This window comes from Macrotis lagotis, chromosome 2, assembly GCF_037893015.1.
Source record: "Macrotis lagotis isolate mMagLag1 chromosome 2, bilby.v1.9.chrom.fasta, whole genome shotgun sequence".
NCBI lineage: Eukaryota > Metazoa > Chordata > Mammalia > Peramelemorphia > Peramelidae > Macrotis > Macrotis lagotis.
Window position 1 is genome coordinate 312,276,098 of NC_133659.1, and position 26,747 is coordinate 312,302,844.

The 26,747-nt window shown below is 38.9% G+C and overlaps 1 protein-coding gene across 7 annotated transcripts in view; it reads right to left on the reverse strand.

Annotated features, from left to right (window-relative positions):
• Positions 1-1,188: 1,188 nt before the first annotated feature.
• Positions 1,189-26,747, reverse strand: part of CEP83 (centrosomal protein 83) — a 120,814-nt gene continuing 95,255 nt past the window's right edge. For 6 of the 7 annotated variants that reach the window (XM_074226593.1, XM_074226592.1, XM_074226595.1 and 3 more), the window contains 9 exons: positions 24,953-25,067; positions 23,125-23,269; positions 22,854-23,003; positions 13,662-13,737; positions 11,980-12,137; positions 11,043-11,172; positions 3,834-3,937; positions 2,232-2,422; positions 1,189-1,482 (listed from right to left, as the gene is read on the reverse strand). In XM_074226593.1, coding sequence (XP_074082694.1) covers positions 1,310-1,482; positions 2,232-2,422; positions 3,834-3,937; positions 11,043-11,172; positions 11,980-12,137; positions 13,662-13,737; positions 22,854-23,003; positions 23,125-23,269; positions 24,953-25,067 — 1,242 coding nt within the window. In that variant the 3' untranslated portion in view covers positions 1,189-1,309. The remainder of the gene's footprint in view (positions 1,483-2,231; positions 2,423-3,833; positions 3,938-11,042; positions 11,173-11,979; positions 12,138-13,661; positions 13,738-22,853; positions 23,004-23,124; positions 23,270-24,952; positions 25,068-26,747) is intronic. The other variant, XM_074226598.1, reaches the window with a different exon arrangement.

The following is a 26,747-nucleotide window of genomic DNA, read 5'->3' on the forward strand; positions in this document are numbered from 1 at the left end:
TAGTTAGAACAAAATTCCTCTAGAGTTCCCCTAATGATATACTATAAACCACTGTGGGTTGGTAAGGGACACCGCTGAACTGGATTCAGGAACACCTGGGTCTGAATCCAGGTTGTGCCAGTTAGCTGGTTATATGACCTTGGGTATGGGATGAGCTGAGGATTAAATAAAACAGTGTGCACAGTGAGTGCTTTGTAAACAATAAGATGTACAAATGTGGGGGAGGGAGGTAGAAAGGTGGCAATAGGAAAGGGATAGTTGTGGAACTTTTCAGCGGGAATGGGCTATGGGGCTGACAGTCCCTTTTTGGGCAGTGTGCAAAGAGTGTAGTAGGTTGGGTGACAACACCAGCTTTACCACCTGCTCCCCACGTGACACCACTGTCAAGCGCCCAGTTTTCTCCTCTAAGTTCCTTATCACTAGGATCCTATGAGTTCATTTGCTCTTTTGGTCATTCTAAATCAAGAGAACCCCAAAGAAACATGTTGTTCCCAGTTCTTCCATCTGGGGCTGTGGAGAGAGAACCATTGTTTAAGCCACATATCAGCCTTCCAGTATTGGAACACAATGCTCATGTCTCTCTTCTTTGCTGCAGCACACTGACCCTCCTCAACCTTCCACACCCAGCCACCCCATCCCAACCTCTTCTCTTCTCCAGGAGAAACATGCCCAGATGCATCTATCCTGCAGCTGATCCTCCTGTGTCATGGATTCAAGGCCCTTCATGGTGCTGTGCTGGCTGTGCATCAAATAGGCTACTGTAAAAATGAGGCAATGTATACTGATAGAAAAATATTTATTAAATTTTAAAAATAAATTATGTGCTTTTGAAAAAAAGCAGACATTCATAAAGAACATACATTTCAAGAGATCAAGAGCTTCTTTCCTATGGTTCTGACAAAGAAGTGTCTTAAACATTTTTTTTTAGTTGTAATCAAAATCAGGATAGTTTTATCAGGCCTTCTTGGACAATCTCCAAGATGGACTGCAATAGGGAATCAGGTTTCACAAAGAATGCCAGAGTTTATCCAAAAAGAATAAAATTAAGGAAATCATTTTAAACTTTGATTCCCATATCACAGTTCCTCTAAAGTGTGTGTGTGTGTGTGTGTGTGTGTGTGTGTGTGTGTGTGTGTGTGTCTGTCTGTCTGTCTGTCTTAAAGGGTTATAAGTAAACATCCTAACAAATTTCTGAAAATGATTCTTTTAATGAAGCTTGTCTTTAGTGTACACTTAAGCAATACAGTAGATAGTTGGTACTTTTCCCAATTAGAGGCAAAATGTTCTTTGGCAAATAGGACTCAAGCCTCTAAAATGCCACAAATGAGCCAGTTTCCATCCTGATTGAGCCATGGATCTGATGGCTTAGCTGCAGTGTCAGTCTCCAGGAGATCCCAGCTCTTCCAGCTGCTTCCTCTGACTGGTTTCTAGTTCTTCCAATCTTTTTCGAAGGAGAGTCAATTCTCTTTGATGCTCCTCTTTCTTAAGCCAGGGGAGAAGCAGAGCAGAGGGGATGGTTAACCACCCTCCCAGCACAGCCAGTCCCCATTGCCCAACTCCTTTGCCCAGTGTGACCTCCAAGAGGAGGACGCCAGCATGGGCATGCCTACAGCCTATGGGATTAGATCACCAGGCAGTCCTGGCTCCTCTCTTGGCTCCTACTGTAACCCTGAGCAAGTCTCATCTTCTCCAGCTATAAATTTCAGCAGGGAGCTAATTAGGAAATAAGAATGCACTTCCATATCACATCTGTATTCATACAACTCTCTTCAAACAGAGCCTTCGTTTGTATAGTAATTTATAAACAAAACACTGAACTATTCCCCTGAAAACAACTAAGATTTGGGGCTTTGAATTTTCAACATTCATAACTTACATGATAAAAATGCAACTTATTTTTAGCTTTCAAAACTCTGAAACCTTGCAATCAGTGCTGGTTTGAAAATATCACACAAGTGAGGATACTACAAGGGCCCGCCTTTCTGCTACCAGTGTTGGGGGCACTTCATTTCCACAAGACAAGCAGGCAAGATGCCAATGAAAGTACTTGTCCAGTAAATGGTTTTGATGGAGAGAAAATAAAATTTGTGGGCACAAAGGAATCTTGTGAATTTTTCAAAAGTCTTGGTTATCAACTATCTTTACAATTTAATTGCAGAAGATTAAATCAGTAGAACAATATATTTCCCCTATGTTAAAAAAAAAAAAAAGAAATCTGAAAATGTTCTTACCGGAAGGTGAGGGGGGGAAAGATTTTTCCACACCAGAAGACAAGGGTGCGGACATGAAATTAACAGAATTGAATGATGGTGCTGGGGGCACACTGGGAACCAAGAACAAAGTTCGAAATTCATTATGCCTTCTCTGGATGTCCTTCAAGCGTTTTTGGAGCTTGGTATAGTCTTCATATGGCACATTTTGTCTTTAAAAGAGAAAAATCACATTGTTCCTCTGAAATATGTTATCTTCAATATGCTATTCCACATGTTTGGAATTGAATATTCACAGGCCTACTCTTTTTTTAATAAACAGCATTAATGGGCTACAGAGTCTAACTTTTCACACATCGATCTAAGTTTTTCAAAGGTTCTCTCTTGAATCTGTAAAGGCAACTCCCCCTGTGATAACAGTCTCTCAAATTTAATAATCAGGGGCCAACCTGTCTTAGTCTCTTGGATCTTTGCTCTTAAGATACAGATCTTTACAATACCTGAAGTATGATAAGATTTTGAAGGTTTCACATCTTTATCACTAAATCATTGGATCAACTGGATTTTAAAATAATTCCCTTGTTACCTAAAACCCAAAGTCTTTTTGAGCCAAAATAATGTCTCCTACAATTCACAAAAGATATACAATTCAAATGTAAAATGTAAGGAAACGGAAAAACCCAATTTTGGCAATAACTTGAGCAAGTGGTACCACATTCACTTCTAGCAAGGATGAGATGAAGATGAGAGAGGGGGAAGATGGGAAGGGAGATCATGTGTCGGTTTTTCATAGTCTGCTATCATTTTGATATTTAAGAATCCTCAGATCCCCAAGGCACAAATATTTGTGAACAAATACCATCCTCTCCCCTTTTTAAGTTCTTTGTGCTACTATTACCTAGTATCTGAATTGATGTAGAACACAAAAAAAGATCTTACACTTTCTTTTGTGAATTTATTGCCCTCTATTACAGTCTGCAATATAATCCAATGAAAAGTTGGTATTAACTTGAGAATCTAGAAATTCCTGGATGTTTCCTTCACTAAGAAACAATTATGAACATTTTGGTGGTAACTACTCCCCAGAACAACAATGTACACCATTAAACATGACCATCTCATGTTATGAGCAATTTCAGGTCTAGAAGGGCCTGAGAGCTGGAAGCAGGGTACAGTCAGTGAACTGAAGCTGAAATTTTTTTATAAACCACACAGAAAATCAGCATACGTGTGTGCATGTGTGTGTGTGCATGCATGCGTGCGTGCATTATGCTGGTTTCAGTTTGATGGGAAGCCCTTTTAGGTTAGACAAGGACCCCCAGAGTTCTTCAGAGTGAATGCTGTTGGCACTGTACTCTTCAGGTGAAGGCGAGAGGTCAAATGCAAGTAGCACCCTTGTCCCAGGGGTTTAGAAATCACAAGTTAGTGTTTGCAGGATTTTTCAACAGAACTGCCCTCACTTTCTGGGAAAATCTGGTGGTAGCCCAGCCCCCACAGGCCACTGGCCACTGTTGTGATTTCCCAGAACCCCTGGTCATTACACACCAAGGAAGGTTATGAGTAAAGTTAACCACATAATCTGAGCTTTCAGATACAAAGGGAGTGATAAAAGCACTTTGTTACCTATTCAAAACCTGATTTTCTGTTTCCAGTTCTTCATTTTTTGCTTCCAGAAGCTCTATTTTTTCTTGCTGTTTCTTCAATTTGTTTTCATAGAGGGATTTTCTCTATAAATATAAAGATAGCTCCATTTAACGGACATATGAGGATTTACAATCTCTTGCTCAGTTCAACTGTCACTTGAATGTTTTTTCTCCCCTCCCCCAGAGTCCCACAATGGCTTTAGTCACCTCCTTCGAATGCTTTTAAAGATGAGAAGATTTTATTGAAATGATAAAGTTATCAACCACACATTTCCTTCTCATTTTCGACTAACCCAACAAACAGAAATGTTAAATCAGAAAAACTGCTATCAGTAACAATACTGCACAGAACCTAAAACAAAAAAGTGCCAAAGTCAGATGTTGCTAATTTTGTCTTTTGCACAGCCAGACCCTAACCTGGCAGTGTGCCTCACTTGGGAGATCTTAGCCCATGACCTTTCTCAGTCAAAACTTCTCTGAATGGTGGGGGGCTGAGGGGTGGGCAAGTCCCAAAAGCCTCTCTAGTTCATCCTGGTGCTCAACAAGGTCCCAAACCTCCCCCCAACCCAGAAGGCCAGCAAATACTTGAAGATCTTGGGGCCAAAATGGCCTGCACATCCCCGGTGTTTAATAAAATCCCGTGAAGTTGATTGAGCCTGAGTCTGCCTACAACTGAAGTCTCTAAAAATACATAAACTGCCAAGAGACTAAGGTCAAAGCTAAAAACATCTTTTCAAGGAGCAGCTAGGTGGTGCAGTGGTGGATAGAGCACCAACCCTGGAGTCAGGACTACCTGAGTTTAAATCTGATCTCAGACACCTAATAATCACCTAGCTATGTGGCCTTGGGCAAGTCAAAAAAAAATAAATAAAATAAAAGCATCTTTTCAAAGGATTGACGTGTTTAAAAAAATGCAAGCTAATTTAAAAACCATATCTAACTTTATTAAGGAAAATATTTCTGAAAATTAACTTTTGTTCATGTAATCTTATTTAAAATTATATAAGGGGGAAAGTCTTTAATGAAAAGGTTCACTAGGTAATTTCTTTAAATAAAGGAACCACAAATAATTCCATTTTATAAAACTATGACACACTTAAGTGGACTAAGACTATTATAAATATTAGATTGTTCATTTCTACTAATTGCAGCCTCCAAGTCTCCTGTTGCATTTTAGAAAAAGGAATCACTTAATATGGCACCAGTTTTTTTTAGCCCTTTCTAGAATATTATAGGGTCCATTAGAGCATTCCATTTGTTTTCATTATTTTTTTTTTTAAATGATGGATACTAGCATAAGAAGGAATCAGCAACATCATCCATTAGCAATCATTTGGAAAGAGCCCATGGTACTCAGGGCCCTCTGCTGGGTTCTCAGTAGGCAAGGAATCAGACCAACAAAGCTGTGACAGATCCCCCAAAAGATTAAGAAACACAAACAGGTAACCTGCCAAGTACACAAGAACTAGGGGAGATCAGGAGGGCCAGGGGCTGGCTCTGTACAAGATGGGAAGTGAGGTAAAGCTTATCAGGAGGGCAGCAACAAGAAACCTGGAGAAACCTGGAGATGAAGAGCGCTATTCTGTGTTGGAGAGATGCCTTCTGGTCCCAGAACCATGAGGGGATCCCAACCTCCTGGAGACTCAGAGCTGGTCACTGGCCCCAGCACTAAGAAAATGGGTCACAATTTGAAACCAAGTCCTATTACTTAAAATCCACTGTTTTCTCTAGTTTAGTGCAATTGACTCTGGGGAGTAAAGAGGTTTTTAGGGACATAAAGCTGGAGTTAAAAATATAGACTATAGAATTTTTAAACCATGTATCAACTGTTTGATGTCATAGCCCTTTTTTAGACAAAAGCAAAGGGATCGAGCCAGGAGGGACTGGAGAGACCCTCTCCTCATTGAAGAGGCAAGGAAACAGACCCAGAGGCTTTAGGAGCTCAGACAGGGAGCAGGTCTCAGAGGTCTGTGGTCAGCAAACATTGATTGCACACCTGCTCAGGGCCAGACTCTGCTATGTCCTGGGGATACAAAGTGGAAAAAGGATCTCCTTGCCCTCAAGAAGCTTCCAGTCAAATGGGGGAGACAACAAGCCAATATGTACAAACAAGCTCTACACAGAATAAGAGGAAATAATCAAGAGAGGAAAGGCACCGGAATTAAAAGGGGTAGAAGATTTTAGTTGGGACTTAAAGGAAGCCACAGGGGTCAGAGCATCACAGGCACAGGGGACAGCCAAAGAGAATGTCTGGAGCCAAGAGATGGTTCCAAGTCTTTTTTTTTTTTTAGGGTTTTTTTCCCAAGGTGAACGGGGTTAAGTGGTTTGCCCAAGGCCACACAGATAGGTAATTATTAAGTGTCTGGGACCGGATTTGAACCCAGGTACTCCTAACTCCAGGGCCGGTGCTTTATTCACTATGCCACCTAGCTGCCCCTCACAAGTCTTGTTCATGGAAAAAAGGTTGGTGAGGAACATATTAAAAAACTGGAAAGGTAGGAGAGAGCCAGGTTATGAAGAGTTTTGAATGCCCAGGAGAGCGTTTTGTTTTTGATCCTGGAGGGGAAAGAGAAGCCCTAGAGTCACACAGTCAGACCAGTACTCTAGGAAAATCCCGAGTGGGAAGGGGCTAGAGGAAGGCAGACCCACCAGTGGTTGACTGCAATAGTACAGGTGTGAGGTGATGACGAACAATGTCAAAGGAGAGAAGGGGCATATTTGGGAGATGCTGTAGAGCTAATTTTGATGCCTGCTCCCAGGGAGGATGCCTCTGGGCCTCCTTTTCCTTGCTTCTCCAATGAGGAGAGAGTCTCTCCAGTCCCTCCTGGCTTAATCCCTTTGCTCTTATCTAGATAAAGGGCCATATCAAATAGTTGGCAAGTGGTTTAAAAATTCTATAGTCTATATTTTTAACTCGTTTTCTCTGTCCCTAAAAACTCTTTGCTCCCCAGAGGCAATTGCACCATGCTAGAAAAAAACACTGGATTTGAAGTAATAGGACTTGGTTTTAAATTAGTGACAGAGTGGGAAATAGCGAGGAGTCCAGGTTGTGAGGTCATGAGTCTGAGGGCCAGGGAGGATGCTGTAGCTTTCTACAGGAATAGGGAAAGAGGCGGGGAGGGTTAAGGAAAGATAAGATCTATTTTGAACATACAGAGTTTAGACTCCTACGGCACATACAGTTTGAGATATCTGAAAAGCAGTTGGAGATGTGAGACTGGAAGTCAGCAGAGAGATTAGGGTAAGTTAAATAAATTTAAGAATCATCAGCATAGAGATGGTAATTAAAACCAGGGGAGCTGATGAGATCACGAAGTGAAATTGCAAAGACACAGGAGAAGAGAAGTGGACCTAGAGCAGAACCCTGAGGGACACCTATTGTTGAAGGTGTGAAGTGGAAGAGGATTCAGCAAAGAAAACAGAGAAGGAGCAGCAAATAGGTAGAAGAATCAGGAGAGAGGGATACCCCAAAACACTGGAGCAAAGTGAGTATCAAGGAAGAGAGGGTGATCAACAGTGATCAAAAGTCTGACGAGAGGCCAAAGAAGAATGAGGGCTGAGAAAAGGTCATTAGATTACACTGATAATTTTGGAGAAAGTCAGACTGTTAAGGGTTAAGATGTAGAATTCAAACACAGGTCCTCTAATTCAACAATTCCGAGTTTGGACTTTGACAGTCATCAGTGATTTAAAAATTAAGGGCAGTATACCTTCAAGAACCCCAGGGTAAATAATCAGGGAGGGAAGATGGTCAGTTCTCACCCCAAGGCTCATCAGGATTATGTCCAACTCCACCACCCTCTCACCCACTATTGTGCAACATTTTCCAACTCCACACACTCCCCAGATGGCCCCTAAAGGTTGTGCAAACTCCAAACCCCTCCATAATACCACCCAGCTATCCCTTCCCAGATGATCTGCAAACCCTCCAGAGTGAAGACCCTCCTCCCTGCCCCCTCATGTGGCCTCCAGGTCCCACTATGGGTGGCACAGGTGCTACTGACAGAACGGACTCAGCACTCAGGGGAAGTGGTAACTGAGTTAGAGCTTGGCGTCCCCTCTTAGATCTCAGAGGTGAGAATCAGCTGAAGTGAAAGGGCTGCAATCTGCACTGCTGATCTTGTTAACATTATTTTTTTTCCCTTTTAGTCTCCCCCAAGTTCTCAACATTCTCTTTACTCTTGACTTCTACCCACCACTGATACTGCTCTCTCCAAACATGCCAGTGACCTCAACTGTTCAATCTGTAATTTTTCCTCAATTCTGCAATCATTCTTGGTTTCTCGAGCATCTGACACTATTGACTAGGCTCTCCTGGATGCTGACTCTCTTATTTCTCTGGGCTGCTGAAAAAACTCTGTATCACCTCTAAAAATTCATATCTGTACCCTCAAAAAAAAACTTGGAAACAGAATTTTCTGATCTGTTTAAACACCTTCCTAGGAGTTCTAGTGGATTTTGAACGCATTTGTCAAAAAATACAAAACCTTTCCTGGAGTTTGTTTACAGGAAGAAGACAATGACATCAGGGAAGATGGAAATTTACTAGCTTAGATTCAAAAATAACTTTTGAATAATAGAAGGATGGGGCTAAAAAAATGAATATTGTGATTTATTAAGCAGAGCCAAAGAGATACTGCTTCCATTTAGATTTGCAATTTTATGAAGTATCTTTTTCACCTGACAATCATTAAAACTGAGTTATCAAGATAAGCTAAACTTAGAAGAAGATGCTTGCATTGCTAGAATACCGTGTTTATTGGGGCAGCTAAGTGGCGCATTGAATAGAGCATGGGCCCTGGAGTCAGGAGGAGCTGAGTTCAAATTCATCTTAGACACTTAATAATTACTTAGCTTGTGTGACCTTGGACAAGTCACTTAACCCCACTGTCTTACAAAAACCTTAAAAAAAAATCTAGAATAGTGTTTTACCAAGATATTCAAAAAAGAATAAAACATCTTCAAGCACATTACTCTCCCTAAAAATATCATTAATAAAATAGTATCTATTTTCTTTCTCATATTCGTAAAGTTTCTGTTTTCTGCAAGTTATAAGATATTATAACACATATACCTGAGTAAATATTCATTTTTTCAGATGCATATTTGAAAAAACTTTACTGACATAGGTGTGTAACCAAAAAAAATTTGCAGACTTCTGAAATACTCCAAACCCATTATCAAATGATTGCTGGCTTCCAAAAAATGGTAGTGATATATGTGTGATTCGCTTTGGTGACCTAAATCTCCACTGGAGGTCACTTTAATCCCAGAATCATAGAATCCCAAACCAACTGAGTAATTTCACTTTCTATCTACAATATTTTAAATGAAAGCTTTCTCAAGAAAAGTAATACCAGCTCTCTTAATTTCAAACAAGGAGGATAGAATTTGATCTCTTCCCACATTCTAGGACTTAAACCAGTAAAAGGAAGTTGTATGATAATGTCATCCTGGACCAAGGAAAATCTAGACACTGCCTGTTATCACAACCAGTCCCTGGGACCGAAAGCAAAGAGACATATGGGAAGTACACAGACAAGCAATAGATTTTTACATTCAGGTGAGAAACCACTTCCAATCGTGACCACAAGAAGAAACAAGTGGCAAGAAGTCTGAAAGGGAGATAGAAACGCACTGGATGCTGAAGCTGTCTGTGGAGTGACTGACCCCAATGATGATGACTTTGGGATTTATGTTGATTTACACTTTCAGGCAATTTCCAAGACAAGAACAATTCCTAAATAGGGAAACTGCTGCCTAAACAATTTATCCTGTGTTCTCTCATTCAGAACACTTGGAAAGAGAATAACCTATGGAGTTGCCTTCTTAAATTAATAGGGAATAAAAACATCAGAGAACTAGGTGCTAGTTCCAGTTCTACCAATAATTCACTGTTACTTTGGTCCAATTATTCCATCTTCCTTGGGTTTCGGGTTCCTCATTGTAAAACGAAAGGGCCAAATTTAGGTCATCTCAAAGGCCCAATCCACCTCTGCGAAATGTTGTTTCATTAGCTTCTTTCCTACTAACATGGAGAATAATTTGGTAATGGGGGCAGGAACATCTAGACATCTGTTGGATCTTGTCCCTGACATCCCCGCCTCCCAACTCTGCTGCCGGAGACTGGCTTTGCCACTATGAGAGCCAATCACACTGGGAAAACAAAGGGGGAAACAGAGATAGGTCTAAGCCATGTTCTGAACTAGAATTCTGACCCATGCTTCTACTCTTCTTGTCAGAGCTCCTCATTGAGCTCCAGTCTGCTCATTCTACTTATGCATCTCTCCTCTCCTCTCTTATGTGATACTAATTTTTATTTTGCAGACAATTGTACTCGATATCTCACTAGACAAAGCAACACCAGTAGGATAACTAGGGTTTCTTTTTCCCCTTGTATATAATGATGGATCATTGAAATAGCACTATCACTGTCACACTTCAGGAATATTATGGAGATATACATTTTTTTTTTCCCAAAGGCTAGCCTCAGAATCTAAGCAGCCAGGGAAGAAATGGCAAGTTGCTGTGGAGAAAGAAGGAAATTTTGGCCTTCCTGCATTGCCACTTGCTGCCTCAGTGTCCATATGACTTAGGCAAAGTCACTTCTTCTGTAAAACAAGACAGACTAAATGACTTAAGCTGGACTCCTTCCAGCTCGAAATCCTATAATCCATTTATGAACATTTTTATTTTTCTCTGGCAAAATGCACTGGATTGCAGATAACTGACTTGTAAATGAGCCCGCTCATCCTGCTCGACTCTTATAAAGTTGACAATATAAAATCAAATTTAAATTTGAAAGTAAACATGCCCTAAAAACCTTATTCTCAAAATAAATTGCTTAAAAATCCTGCAAATCTTAAAGCAAAGAAACTACTATTGTTGCTAGTGTAGTAGTCCTAGCAGGTGGGGGGCAGGGGAGGAGCAACAGTATTGATAACAGGCATTCTAGATGGAACAGTGGGTAGAGTCCTGGAGTCATGAAGACTCCTCTTCCTGAGGTCAAATCCGGCCTCAGACTTTTACCAGCTGTGCGACCCTGGGCAAGTCACTTCACCCTGTTGACCTCGGTTCCTCATTTGGGAGATGATTTGGAGAAGGACTTGGTGCCCAATTCCAGTATCTTGGGTCATGAAGAGTTGGACAAAACAATACAATTTACTAATACCACTATCATTTAGCTTGCCTTTTTTTGAGCAAGTGAAGCTCGCTGAAGTTTCTCTTTGGCCTGGCTATACTTCTCTTCTTTTTCTTTGATGCGTTCATGAAGTTTATGCTTCTCTTCCAACCATTCTACTCGCTTCTCTTCCAAAGAACTGTCAAAAATAAATTTGGAAAAAAAATATTTTTAAGAATTCCTATTCTTAAACAACACAAGGTCATATTGATATCACAACAGTCAACTCACAGAATCACAGTTCATGAAAGCTGGAGAGGATCTTAGGGAAGCAGCTAGTCCAAACCTCTTTTTGACAATTTGGCAAATAGAGGCCTAAGAAATAAACAGAATTGCTCAGGCCTCCTGATTCCTAGGCCAGGGAAGAGGGGAATGGCATGAAGGGGACTTGGGTTCAAATCCTGTTTCGAATTTTTTAGCTATGGGACCATGACCTCTCTCTCCAATGTTTTCTCATCTGTAAATATGAAAATCACTAATGACAACAACAAAAGCAGAAGTTCTCTCCATTAATGAAAATCACAGTCTATCCTTGAGGACCCTTGTCAGTCTCCCGTAAGTTCACCAGAGGAGGTCCACCCCCACTGAAGAGGCTCTGCCCATGAGCCTTCCTGGTGACTGTGGGATTCTCTCCCTCCACCACACACCCAGTCCCCTTCTCTTTCCATCAGGCACCCCTGGATGCCAACTCTCACTCTGGTTCTTCTTCAGTGGTGTTCCTTCAGGCTCTAAGCTACTTCCTGGGTGCACACACAGGTACACACTTACTGGTACACAGGTACACATACACACACACACAGACACCCACCCACCACACACACATACATGCACATACACACACACACACCACACAGAGACACATAGGCACACAACACCCCCCCACACACACACACACACAAAGAATGCCATTGTTATCACTGGTAAGAACGCCACGAGTCAAGCCTACTTTTCCGCCTGTAGCTGAGCCTTTTCCGCTTGAGCCCGGGCATTCCGGCATTCCTGTTTCAGCCTCTCCACCATTTCCTTCATCATTCGGTTAGAATCCACCAACTCAGTTTCTGACTGTGTGAGGGAGTTAACTTGGATCTGGAAATCACTGATTTTCTTTAAAAGAGAAAGCAAGAGGGAGAAAAAAAAGATGTTTATTAAAGGGCCAGCTAGGTGGTGCAGCATTGGTCCTGAAGTCAGAAGGACCTGAGTTCAAGTCCAGCCTCAGACACTTAATAACTGTCTAGCTGTGTGACCTTGGGCAAGTCACTTAATCCCATTGCCTAAAATAATTTTTTTAAAAAGATGCTTATTAAACAAAACTATCAAAGATGTAAAATAGCAAGAATATGGATGCCCCAATCCCCAAATGGCCCCTGGCAGGTGCTCTCAGTGGCTCGAGTAGCCAGTCACAGTTTTCATGACCAGTATCTCCCTAACCCCCACTCTCTACCATTTCCCAGCCTAAGTCTTTCTCCTCTGTCTTCCTCAGAGTGAAGTGGGATAGTTAAGAAGAGAAAACAGTTCACGATTACCATTTTCTTAGAGCAAAATGACTCCCTGCCTCCAAAATATCAGATCCTGATTTCAAATAAATAGAAAATCATTCACAGCAAGTAAAAGAAGTGGGTCACAGAGATCCCATTAACAGATTAAATCTATGTAATTGCTCATACAGTTCAAACCAAAAGTTTAATTCACCTCTCCACCCAAACAATCTTTGGCAACTAAAAGTTGTCCAAATATCTTTCCTTCCCTTTGATTGGGGCTATCAGACCAGTCAGTTCAAAGGTGGGACACAGCCCGCTCTCCTCAAACCATCCACGCTGTGCTGTTTCCACCTGTAGCCCTCACTGCTCCTCTGCATGACGCCAATAGCCCCTTCCTACCTCTCCCTCTTTCTACCTTTCTTTCATTGTAGTTGCAAAGATCATTCTGCATGATGGCTAAATGAACAGGCTGTTTGCCATAGGCTTGACCGGGTTCAAAGTGAACAACCCTAGGTAACTCCTCCGCTACCATGAAGCAGCACTGAAATGCAATGTAGCCAAGCATCCACATGGGGTCCTAAAGCAGCAGGCCAAAAGGGGCTGCTTTTCCCTTTTGCTTTAATCTCTCTATGCCCTGTCTGAAGTTTCTTGTGATAAAATTAATGTTTCTGAAAATACCATATTGCCTCATCTCTTGAGGATACAAAGAGAAACAATAACACAAAATTTGAGTTACCTGTTACTCACTAATACTAACCTAAAATTCTATGCAATCTAGGGCTGTGGCATGACAGAAGATAATATTTGGTTACAAATCAGAATCTTGAAGTAGACTCCAAAACGGATAAATATCTTAGGAAAATACCAGGGGTTAACAACAACTTCCTCAACAAAAGCTGAAACTTTTGAAAGTGAAGTCACTGACACACTAGCAGGTCCAGTGAGGGCATTTTTATAGTGCTAATACAGAGTCTAAATAAAGCTCTCTGTGTCCTGAAGGCTGGGCCTGTCTTTTGCCTCTCTTTATACCCACAGCCTACTACACTGAAGCATTTAATCAATTCTTACTGACTTAGCTGAGACTGTCTGATGGAACCAGGAGAGCTTTAAACAAAATTAAAATGCTAACCCACACTCTGTAAGCTCTTACCTGTTTAAGATCAGCATTTTCAGTTTTTTCTTTTTCTGCATTCTCATTAGCAATCATCTGCTGCTGAAGCTTCATTCTAAACATTTAACAATATAACAAAGTATATCATTAAGAACTAATAATATAATGTATAAGCATCCATCTTCTTAACTGAATAATTTATATATTTGAGAGAATCTAGGATTATGATTGTTTGAACAAATTATATTGATTTTATATATGGAATAATGAGAAAAGGAGAGATTAAGTGAATTAGTCATTTGATAACTAAGTATAAGATGAACGGCTACCAAAGGGTAGCGTGAGTTTTCTAACAAAAATTGTAACACATTCAATTTTGATCTGTGTTGAGCATGGTTGCCAATGTAAAGCCTATATTGGATGGTCTGTTGGGGGTGGGGAAGGAGAGAGAAACACTGTAAAACTCAAAACCTTGCCAAAAAAAAGGATTGGTCAAAACTAATGCTGTATGTGATTGAAAAATGAATAAAATATTACATATTAAAAAGGTGTTAAAAATAAATGAATAATAAATTTAAAAGAAACTATGAAAAGAAAAAAGTTAAGAACTAATAATAAGATGAATTAATCATTCAGAGTCCAATGGCAGATTTTTAGTGAAGTATGGGCAGCTAGATGGCGCAGTGGATAAAGCATCAGCCCTGGTCAGGAGAACCTAAGTTCAAATCCAGACTCAGACACTTGCCCCTTAATAGTTGTGTGACCTTGGGCACACATCCAGGGCCATCTCCAGTCGCCCTGGTTCATATCCGGCCACTGGACCCAGAAGGCTCTGGAGGAGAAAGAGACTGTGATTTAGCATGGTCCCCCTACTCAGATCCAATTCACGTGCTTGTCATGGGGTCACCTCCCTGAGGTCTTCTTCAATGAAGGACAAAAAAAAGTTTAGTAGAGCTATACCAGCCTGCCCAGACATTGCACCATTTTCTACACATCCTGGGAAGCTCTACCATAAGGAGCCTCGATCCCTGAGACGCCAGCCAGCACAAAACCTTTTACATTCTTTGGTGTCACCTTCACAGGAGGGAGAGGAAAGAAAAGCGGAAATCCTGTGGAGGATGGGGGGGAGCACAGCACCTATGCAGAGGGAGCAGCATATAGTAGGTTTAAATGTTTCTCTCACTTTCCTCCTCAAACTCCATATTTTCTATGCCACTCACTGGACCATTTGTTGCTATGAGAGTGTGAAGCATCATGAATAGTACTGAACTTACAACTAGATAGATTTGGGTTCAAATGCTGCCTCTGGCACTTGCTAGATCTGACCCTGGGAAATTCATTTAACATGGATAGAGCACCGGCCCTGGGGACAGGAGGACCTGAGTTCAAATCCAGTCTTGGACACTTAATTGCCTAGTTGCATGACCTTGGGCAAGTCACTTATGAATTAAAAAGAAATTTAACCTCTTTGAAAATTCCTCCAAATTATTTACTAGATCATAGCTGTGGTCTGCTGGTGACAGTAATCGATTAAAGTAACCTGGGAATGAAAGAAGCATTAGTGTGAGACTGGCTACAGGAGAGGAGAGAGGCAACAGTCCAGAGTCTGAAGAATCCCTCTTTCAGGGACATCTTAACAAGGAACAAACACAGCCTATGCTGTTCAGTGAGAGGAACTAGCTAAAAACAGGGTGACAGGATGAAAGAAGAGAGAGAAAGATAAACAGGGAAAACAGAATGAAGGGAAACACAGAGTAATCATAACTGTGAAAAAAATTTTATAGTGAGTTTCTCTGATAAAGCTATGAAGTTTGAGTCAAATTTCTAAGAATACAAGTCAATCCCCAATTGATAAATAGTCAAAGAACACAAACAGACCATTTTCAGAAGAATTAAAGCTAGTTAAATGGAAATGCCTGAAATAACTACTGATTAGAGAAATACAAATTAAAATAATTCTGAAGTACCAATTCACACCTGTCAGATTGGCTAATGTAACAAAAAAGGAAAATGACTGGAGGGGATACAGGAAAATCAGGCCACTAATGCCCTCTTGATGGAGTTGTAAACTGATCCCATTGTTTTGGAGAACAGTTGGAACTAGGCCCAAAGAGCTAGTAATAACAGCAGCTAGGGAATAGCCAACAAACTGTGGTATATGATTATGAAGGAATACTACAGTTAGGAGAGATGGTGAGCAGGATGGTTACAGAAGTCTCCTGGGAAGGCTTATATGAACTGATGCAAAGTGTTGAAAGCAGAACTAGAAGAATATTGTACACAGTAACAGAAACAATTTAAGCTACTCTTAGCAATATAAGGTTCAAGACATTGAATGGATTTATGATGGAAAACAGAACTTTGTTTTTGGGGTTTTTTTGGTTGTTGTTGGTACTTGATTTTTGTTTTCTTTCACAACAATATTGATATGGAAATGTTCTGCATAACTGCACATGTATAATCTATATAAGCTTGCCTTCTCAAGGAAGCGGGGAGAGAATTTGAAACTCAAAAGTTTTAAAAACAAATGTGGATAGATCTCAGTGGATAGATCACCAGTCCTGGAGTCAAGAGTCCCCGAGTTCAAATCTGGCCTCAGACACTTAATAATTACCTATCTGCGTGGCCTTCGGCAAGCCACTTGACCCCATTGCCTTGCAAAAAAAAAAAATGATTTTACATGTAATTGGAAAAAAATATTTTATGTTACCAATCATCTACAACAAAAACCTCACCCCAATCTCAACCTTCTTGACTTCCCAGAAGAACTGGACCTTAATAATCTCTTCTGAGTTTTCCTAACTGCATTCTCTCTTCAATCTCTTCCACCCAGCAGAGGGATCCTGCTGTGTCTCTTTCACTGAACTTCATCCCAGTTACCCCACCACCTGGAGGTGCCCTCCCCCAAGGTGCTGCTCTAGCCCCCTTCTTCTCTTTTCTTCTATTCTCTCACTTGACTTCAACAGCACCAATAGAATTCAATGATCACCTTTAGGCTGATGAGTCCTGATAGTTTCTTTGGTCCTCCTCTCCTTCTGGAATTCCATTTTTGGCATTCCCAGCACTCTGTTGGGTATTTCAAACTGTATTTCTTGTAGGCAACACAAAATAGAACTTCTATTTAGGCTCTGATGTTCTTGGAGTTTTCATTTTAGGACTACTTTCAGGACTTACAGATTCTTTGCATTTGGTTTTTTTGATTCTAATAAAGTCTGGACAGTTTTCTTTCATCATTTGTTAAACTATGATATCAAACTCCTTTTTTCAGTCATGCCCATCATATATAGTTCTGTAAATCTTAAATGACTTCTCCTTGATCTAGTTTTAGGTAAGATGCTTTTGATAGCATTATTTTAGTTGCATTTATATAATTATCAATTTACATTAATAAATTACAAATTTATTGTTTTCTACATTAGCTTCTATTTTTTCAGTCTTCTGACCTTGTCTTCATATTTATTTTTTCATGGAATTATTAAATCCTCTTTAGCCCATTCTATTTTTTCAGGAATCTAATTACTGAGAGTGAAGTTTCATACCTCTTGTCCTCAATTAATTGACTTTCAATCTGTCCTTCAAATCTTTATTTACCAGTTATTTTCTCCTGCACTGACTTCCCAAATTGGGGCTTTATGCTAAGGCTGTACTTCCAGCAGAGATGCAAGCCAGGGTCTACTTTGCTTCTGAGTTGTATTCTCTGGGGGTGTTTTCTGGGTAATGATTGCTGTATTCTTCAAGGATCTTCAGGACAGATCAAGTAAAGGAGATGAGGACTTTCAGGTCCTAAGCTGACTGATCTTGAGCACAGTCTGATCACTGCCCTCCAGGATGAGTGGTCCAGGTTCTAGCTCCTACATGAAGTTTCAGCAACACAAATATAGATTTCCTCTGGGTAAAACTCCAGTGGATAGTTGTTGACTCCTAGCCCTCTCAGTTTGCTAGGAGGATCTACATGTTCAGAGCACCACTAATCTGGTGACCTACCAGAGATATAAGCACATCCCTGGTCTGTGCCAGGGGCTGAAGCCAATATCGAACTTGAGGGTCAACAGAGCAACAGAATCACAGGCCCATTCTAACCAATCCATAGATCTTGAAATGGATAAATGACCAATTCTGGCTTCTCCTTAGATTTCCCTATTACTACTCAACCTGTAGACCTTAGATTTTTATTGGAATAAATGTGGAGAAGAGTTGGACTATATTCCTTTCTCCTACCCTTATCATCTTTTCACTTAAACCCTTCAGTCTTTTGAAATTCCCTATTACTGCCAAATACATCATCATCCCTCCAACTGCCCAATTTCACTATTTCAGTGTTAACCTCAAATGCTCTCTCTCACTTATCCTATGTAGCTATTCCACATGTATTATCTGTCCCCAAATCTTGTATTTTTTTTCCCCCAACAACATCTCTAGAGGCACCGCCAGAGGCTCTAAGTATTTGGATGTGGTTCTTCCTTCCTACACTTCTTGGTCTTCCATGTGTCATCTCCTGCATCCAAATGGATAATCCTCAGGGTCAGGGATTGTTTTCATTTTCTCTGTATCCTGAGAGCTTAACCTAGTACATAGTATCCAATTGCTCTTAATAAATCTTGACTGATTTAAAGTGAACACACAATCTTTCTTCAGATAAGCAAAGTTTACACTATCAAAGTTGAGAGAAAGAAGGACTAATATACTCCAGAAAACGATCAATTCCTAAATCCCTGACAGATGCTTTAAATATTCATGATGCCTCTTACCAGTTCATCATCATTTTTATACTTTGTTTTCACAGACTTTCCTACAATGATCCGGGTGACTTTGAAAGGTGCCAAAGGCAGGCAGGGTGTGGAGTTGCTCCCGAGAAGACCAGTTAAGCTGTCAAGACCAATGTAGAAGCCTTCTTCTTCAAACTCTGCTATTTCTGCCTCATCCCCTGATGCTAGCCCAGAGTGCCCTGATCAACTCAGACTGTTTCCCCCATTCTGCTCCACTCTCCTGCTAAGATAGGAAGCAAAGAGGAAGAGGAGGGACAGACATGTTCTGGGGTTGGCTTCCCTTATCTATTCCCCTAACCTTACTTCTTCATGTTCTGTAGTTTTTTTATGGAGGAGAATGGAGAAGGAAAAGTGTGGACGAGTTGAGCAGTCAGACGGGAGGCAGACAATGGCCCTCCATCCTTTGAAAATTGTCACACCCACACATTTACATACCTGAGAGCCTTGGATCCCCTACAGCAATATATTCAACTTGAATTATGACAAAATATGGATTTAGTCCAGAGCACAGGAATTTCTAGCATTGCAAAAAAACTATTTACATTAATAAAAAGTAGTATTAAGAACACTGTGCCCTAGGTGGCTCCCACTGCCACAACTATCCTTAATCCCAGACCTAACTAAATGAGTACTACTAGTTAGCTAAGTCCAGAAAGCTTAAGTTCATGTTGTAAATTCAAAATAGAAATGAATGTTAAGGAAGCTAGGACTATAAAGCAGATGTTCTAATTCAGTAGTGTCACACACAAATAGAAATGAAGATTCTTGTAGGCTTAGGATGATTTCATTTTAAAATGTAATAGTGTTGATATCTGCTGTACTTTTACTTATTTTGTTAAGTATTTTCAATTCCATTTTAATGTGCAATATGTCCAGGCCCATACCCTTCCTCCTCCTCTGGACCAGTTGAGGAGCCTCCTCAGCACACAGCTAGCTGCTACAGCAGCATTCCACAGCATGGATCTGGGCCCGTTACTCCCTTGCTCAAGACACATACTGTAAATGTCTTGGAAAAAACAACAAACCCCGTAATCTGGCATTTCAAGTCATCTACAATCTGCCTTGAGCTCCCCTTCCCAGGTAACTCCTGGGGTCCCCAGGTCACTCTTCAGGCTCTCTCCCACAGACTCCCTCCCCTGAAATACTTTCTTCTCCTCCTTGCTCCTTCAGGTTTTCACTCTCATCCAAAGTCCATCTGATGATCCCCATATTTTCTCATGCCACACCTCATCTTACCCTACCCTGGTTATTTTGTATTTGTGTTTCCCCTCTAATAGGGTGTAAGATTCTTCACAGTAGAGATAATTCCTTTTTTGTCACTAGCAAGTAGGTACTTCACTTTATTAAACAAACAAATGAATGTAGCTAGCAAGGAATGAACTGAGAGCTGCTTATTTTGTTGTTGTTGCTTTTGTAAGCCAATGGGTTACATGACTTGCCCGAGGTCACACAGCTAGGTAATTATTAAATATCTGAGGCCAGATTTGAACTCAGTTCCTCCTGACTCCAGGGTTGGTGCTCTATCCACTGTACCACCTAGCTGCCCAAGAGGTGCTTATTTTTATTTTATTTATTTTTTTTAGGTTTTTTTGTTTTGCAAGGCAAACCGGGTTAAGTGGCTTGCCCAAGGCCATACAGCTAGGTAATTATTAAGTGTCTGAGACCGGATTTGAACCCAGGTACTCCTGACTCCAGGGCCGGTGCTTTATCCACTGCGCCACCTAGCTGCCCCTGAAGTGGTTATTTTTAAAGGATAAAGTAAGTATCCAAATCTGGTAGAGTTGGCAATATGAGGTCTTGGGCATTACATTATGGAAAGATATCTTTCTCATTTCTCATCAGGGTAGGGTCCCTTCTACCAGGTGTCCAATTCTACCTCTCACAGGCCTGAGGTCTGAATCTGCAATCTTTAGTATCATTGCTGATCCTTACTAATAACAACTTACTAAATTCTTTCTTCAACTCAGTACCAGGAAAATATTATTCATGTATTCTGGTTTCATTCTTTTTACCTTAACTGCCAGAAAGTTTTAAGAGCAAAATTTAATATACAAATAATATGTTTGATTCTGGTATCTGTAGGTATCTTCTGCTTCTTTCAAGGGAATATTTTTTTTATTTTATCTTTATATGTATTACCTTTAGCCCAAAAGCCACTCTTGCATATGAAATAAACAAATTCAAGCTCATCTTATTATTATTATTAAGATTATTATTAATTATTAAGAATTCATAAAAATTGGTTTTAGAGTAGACCCCTCCCAGGGATATTTGCAGTAGTAATGTGGCCAAAATGTTTTTTACACTTCAAGAAAAACCTTACCAAAGTTGTCTATCAAGAATTACCACATTCATAGGGTACTAAGCTAAATTAATCTACTGCTATTTATGGGAGAGAGAGTTCTAACTGTGAAAAATAGAAATATACAAGAGAGTTACACTTATCCTTATCCATGATTATCCTTCAAGAATAAATGAGTATCCCAGTGTCTGTACCTCTCTAACTGATATAAATGACAACTCTTCAATGCCTTAGGAGATTATATTCATAGTCTCAAAACAACACATCAATTGGGGGTCAATTTTCTGATGAAGAGTCTCTCTGATCTTACTTAGGTTGGAGCCTGAATTTGCACAAAAGATAAATTCAAAAAAAGATAAATAACTATTCTTTCTGCAAAGATTCACCACAAAATCCCTCTAAATAACAAACTCATTTTGCTCAGTTAAAATTTTCTCTATTTTAAAAATTTCACATACCTGGAACTTTTCTGGAACACATCTACTGTGTGGTTAGGTAAAATGTAAAGCGACCTTAATAAACCACCAAAACTTCCCTAGAGATAACAAAATTATAGTAGCTGCCTGAAATTATCATCTGAAATTTTGAAGTGGTGAATTCTGAATGAATGATAACTAAATAATTTTTTAAAATATCATAAAAAGTAATGTTAGATGTAACTGATCTTATGACTCATAAATATATTATTATTATTATTATTATTATTATTAAAAAGTCAACATAATAGTACAGCACATTAAAAGGCAGTATACTTAAGGAAAAAAAGAAAAATAAAAAAATAGGAGGGGAAATATCTAGCTGAAATGTCTGGCTAACCTGGAGGTCCAAATGAAGCTTCATTAACAATCTAAAGAAACTGTATAATTACTGGGATTGGGTTTGTTTTTGCAAGACAATGGGGTTAAGTAACTTGCCCAATTGTTTATTGTCTTGAACTCAGGGTCAGTGCTTTATCCACTGTGTCATGGAGCTGCCCCTGTTTCATTATGGTTAAGAGCATACAGGACTTGGAACTAGCTGAGTATGGTGGAGGCAAGCCACTGAAGTCCTGCTTTAATGAAGCAACAAGAATGATTTGCAATTAACAAACCAGAGCAAAAGCCCAAGCAACTTCTACTTATTTAATAAATTATAATTCCTGCATATGGGGTCTTTCATACATTGCACTTCTATCCCTAAACACACAAAGAAGTATAATAATACTTGTTGAGTGATTGATAAAAGCATCTTTCTACAGTTAAATGAAAATTATTTATTCTCTTAAGTCGGAAACATATTCCTTTATATTAATCAAGAATTTAATGATCTTCTCTTTCACTATACTTCTAGTTTGCCCCTTCTAAGTCATCAAAAATTTTCCATCAGTGATATCTGAATTATATTTCTGTGTGTGTGTGTGTGTGTGTGTGTGTTTTAGTCACAAAGGAAAAGAATGACAGATGCACCCAACCTTTTGAGTCTGAAATGTAGTATGGATCAAAAAAAAAAAAATCCAAATCAATACTGAGATACATTAGCAGAAATAAAACATAAAACCTGGAAAATAATTCTTACATTCTATCTAATATATGTCAACTTCTTTAAAGGAGGTAGAGAAATAGAAAAGGATATAGAATTATGACCAAAATGATTAATGGAGTGGAAAATGATCCCAATGAAACAAGGTTAAAAGAACAGAGGCTATTTTGTTTAGAAAAGAGAAAACTAAGGATCAAATTCATCATTGTATGAATGAATAATAGCAAATTATAGGTAGTTATTCTCTATGTCTATAAGAAGACCCAACCAGAATAACCAGAAGATTAAGTGATCAAAGGAATGACTTTTTAAACAACCAAACGGATAAAAACATTGAAACAGGTTCCCTAAAAGAAGATATACCCACTTTCTGGAGATTTTCAAGAAGACAATACCTGGTCATGTGCAGGCTTGGTATTGACACTGACATGCCTACAAGCATGGAACTACACTAACATCTTCAAGTTTCCTTCTAGAATTATCATTCTAGACTTACTGACTTAATTAATTCTCCTAATCAAGAAGAACCTGATTTCCAAAAGGCTATTATACTTTTTCATAAAATGAATGTGAAAGATTATTCAACTTGAACATGCATAGTTAGAAGAGTTACTAGAGCTTTAGAATAAAGAAAATATATGTGACCTAATACTCTGCAACTCCCTTTTGGTCGACTCTTCTGCCATCTGTGAAGCCCGTACTTTCTCTTCATACTGATCCTTTTCAGATTGCCTCCAGACATCTTGTTCCACTTTAATTTTCTCTAAATCTGCTAATTTGTTCTCAAGTTCTAGCCTAAAATGACAGATGATAATTATGTTAAAAAAAAAAGCGCAACAACACAATAAGGATAAGATGGCAACAAAATGTTTTCATTTACAAGATTTAAAACAAAACAAGGTATTTACTCCCTTACTTTTCATCTTGCAAAGTTGCTAGTTTTTGGTAACCTTCTTCTTTGGCAGCCTGTACTTTCCGTACTAATTCACGGTCCTTTTCTATTAAAAGCATTTTGTTGCGTTCAATCGTTGATTTGAGGATTTCATTGTCTGATAGGAGTCCTGGTTGGTTGATTTTTTAAGGAGAAAAAAAAATAAATTGTCTCCATTAACACTTAACTTAAAATTAGACTTAACATGCATGCACAGAAGCTGATTTAAAAAAAAATTAAAAATAAATAAACAAATAAAAATAAATAAATAAAATTAAAAATAAATAAAAACACAGTGAATAACTGTCCCACTAAACATGTAATTTCAATTTCAATAAACTCTTTAAAAGTATCAATGAATTCTCTTTAACATAAGAAAACTCAGGAAAAGAATCTTAAGAGTTAATCTGTGTCAAATGTTAAAACCAAAAATAATGACACCTTCACCTTCAAAGTTCCATTCAAGGGTTTTCATTATGAAAAGGGCTTCATTATAAAATAATGTCATCTATGAAGAAGACACCAAATGTAGAATTATTGCAAAACAAAGAATAAGGAATAAATTTTCATCAGGTATGATTAAAAAAGACCCCTTTCATGTCTAATCACTCTATGATGGAAGAAAACAAATTACACTGGTCTCTTTGAATTCCCCAATGCTTTCCCAAATAGATTCTTAACTTAATCTTTACTTTTCCTAAAAAGACAAATATTCTATTTCACAAGTGGAAAAATAAAAGCACATTAATTTCTAACTCAATATTATAAAAATCAACAACACAAAGAATTGAGAAAACTCAACCAATGGTTATGGTTCAATATTCACTCGAAGTAATCAAGAAAAACCATCTATCCAATGATCCATGATGGTGGTGTCCAAATAATTCAGATACAACACAACACTTGGAGAGACTGACCTGGTCCTCAGTCTAAAATGGGAACTCTAGCTCTAATCAAATATAGCACCCAAGATAAGTTGGACCCTAAGAACAGTCACAGCTTTGCTCTAGTACATGGAACATCAGACAGGCAATGACCTGGTGTCAAATCAGCCCCCTTGCTCATGAGGGTGCTAGCAGGCACAACATACTTTTTATTTTACTCTGCATTAACTAACACTTTCTTAAATGTGGACAATCAACAAAACAATAAATCAATCCCTGGTTTATAGCTTTGGTCCATTTTCAAGGTAAAAATGCTCCCAGTGAAAATTTAACAATCAAGACAGTCCAAACTGGCTCTTTGACAACCTGGAGGACAATCTTGCCCATAGGAATCTTTCCACATCCGGACAACCAGGATTGCTGACTTTAGAGGAAGGCAAAAAAATTCCTGGAGGTAGGTAGATGGGGGGGGCAAAATTCCATTGATTTCACTAAATTTGATATATCATATTTACCAATAACACAACAAGGCTAAGGAATATCTCATATACCATGTGATAGAGAAATTCAGGGTTCTTAAAACTCCTACCATAGTTCTCAAGGATGAAGACCAATGATGAAAAATGAAAGAGATCATGAAATAGTGAGGATAGAAAAAAATAAGCCATAAAGCCTCAAATAAGTTTAAGACATCAAAATCAAAAAGATATAAAATCTAACTGGAAATATTTATAATCAAGCCTTCTGGATATTATAAGTTAGCACAAAAACCAACATACATACCAAGTGTTATGAAATTGGGTATTAGTACAAATAAAAACAAAGTGACATAATTTGAATAATCTAGATCAATGGAAATATAAACAAATTAAGCTGGAAATTTGATTTAGCATCTGTACATAACAGCAAAAATCATAGGAGATATTTACCATCCACTTGACTTTGAATCTTGTTCCGTTCTCTTTCTATTTCACTCTTAGCTCTTGCTGCCTCCAGTTTAATATCAGCTATTTCTAATTTGTTTGAATGTTTAAGTTCTTCAACCTGTTGGCAATTTGAAAGTAAAATTATTAGCCATTTCCTTCTTGATAAGAGCACACAAACATACTCTCACACAGCTGTTGATGAGACTATTCTTTGGCTAACAGCTACATTTATCTCTCCGATAGATAATCTCAGTCCCAAATTAGGGGGTCACCTAGGTGAATTCACAAAGTTCATAAGCTTCAAGAGTCTTTCACTCAAGTCCATGTCATTTTAAAGTTCAAGAGAATTTAAAACATTTCCTCACCAAACAAAGCCATAGCTTAATGATACTCATTATGAGTATTCTTTCTGTAGCCCAAATCTCTTCAGATTAAAGTGAAACACTGTGTTCTACTGTACCAACATTCTCTGTATAACCAATACATAATAATAAAAATCATTAAGTCATTCCTCAATCATCTTTTCTACAGTAAATAATTTTATAAGTGGATTCCATATTTTTAGTCTTTAATCTTCTTCATTCATCTAAGTATTTCACCTGTTCCTAACATGTTTAACCCTTAATCAAATTAGATTTATATAGTACATTTTATATATGTGAATGGTTGTATGTATGTGTGTATGTTACAATCCTTTGAAGTCGAGTGTTCTTTCTATTAAACCATAATCCCTAAGGTCTCAAATATTCAATAAGAATTATTAACCTCAGAGTCTGTGCCTCCAAATAAATCCCTTACATGTGTGACGTGAAAGGCGGGGGCAAGAGAACACAAAGTACACTTCGGAGGTCAAATTCACCTTTCTGAGAGCATGTGGGGACCTATAGACAATCAAAGAAGGAGTTTTAAAGACAAGGAGGGACAGAACTAGAGACAGTAGAACCTCACCAGAGAAAAAGGATGTCTGTCATTATTGGCCGCTCCACCAATGAAAGTGAAATAAAATGGCAGTTTAAAAGAAACAAGAGGAAAGGCAGAAGAATCCAGTGAGTCACTGGAGTTATTTCCAAAAACTGCCCAGGATAATGCCAAATGAAAACTTAGGTAGGCTACCCAGATATCCTACACTACCCTGGCAAAAATTCATGCCAAACAAAATGATTGAAACTATAGTAACTTCTTCCACCCCTGAAATACACAAAAATCAGTCAAAAGTTCAAGGACAAGAGGTAAAGGGTTCTCCGCAAAACTGGTTGCCTATAGAGGAAAATGAGCTCATTGTAGCTCAGCATGTCTGTAGACAGGCCAGAGACACTAGTAGCCTGTAGGATTCTATGTCCAGAGGTGGCAAAAAAAAGAAAAAAGAATCTGTTCACCCTCCCTTCCCCAAGGGAGGTGAAAAAGCCAAGTCAATGTAGTTTATCCATCTTTTCACATGAAACATCAGTCCCTTTTTCTTCCATTGAGCCAAATCCCTTCTAATGTTTCCTTTCCCCAATCAATACCAGAGGACTAGAATAGTTTATAATTATTCATTCCTGTTCCTTCTGTCTGTCCACTGACAGACATGAAGAGTTTACTGGCTTCATGAAGATTTTAAAGGGACACTGATCACTTTACATCTAAATGAGTTATTGGAAATTGCAGCACAAAATAAATTGATCGGTATTGGGAGAGAACAGTTCTGGTCCCTAAGGTTATATGTGAATGCTTTTATAGAAGAAAAATGTATTAAGAAGTTAAGATTTTAAATAATATTTCAAAAACACTGTTCACAGCTTTCTTTACAACTTGAAAA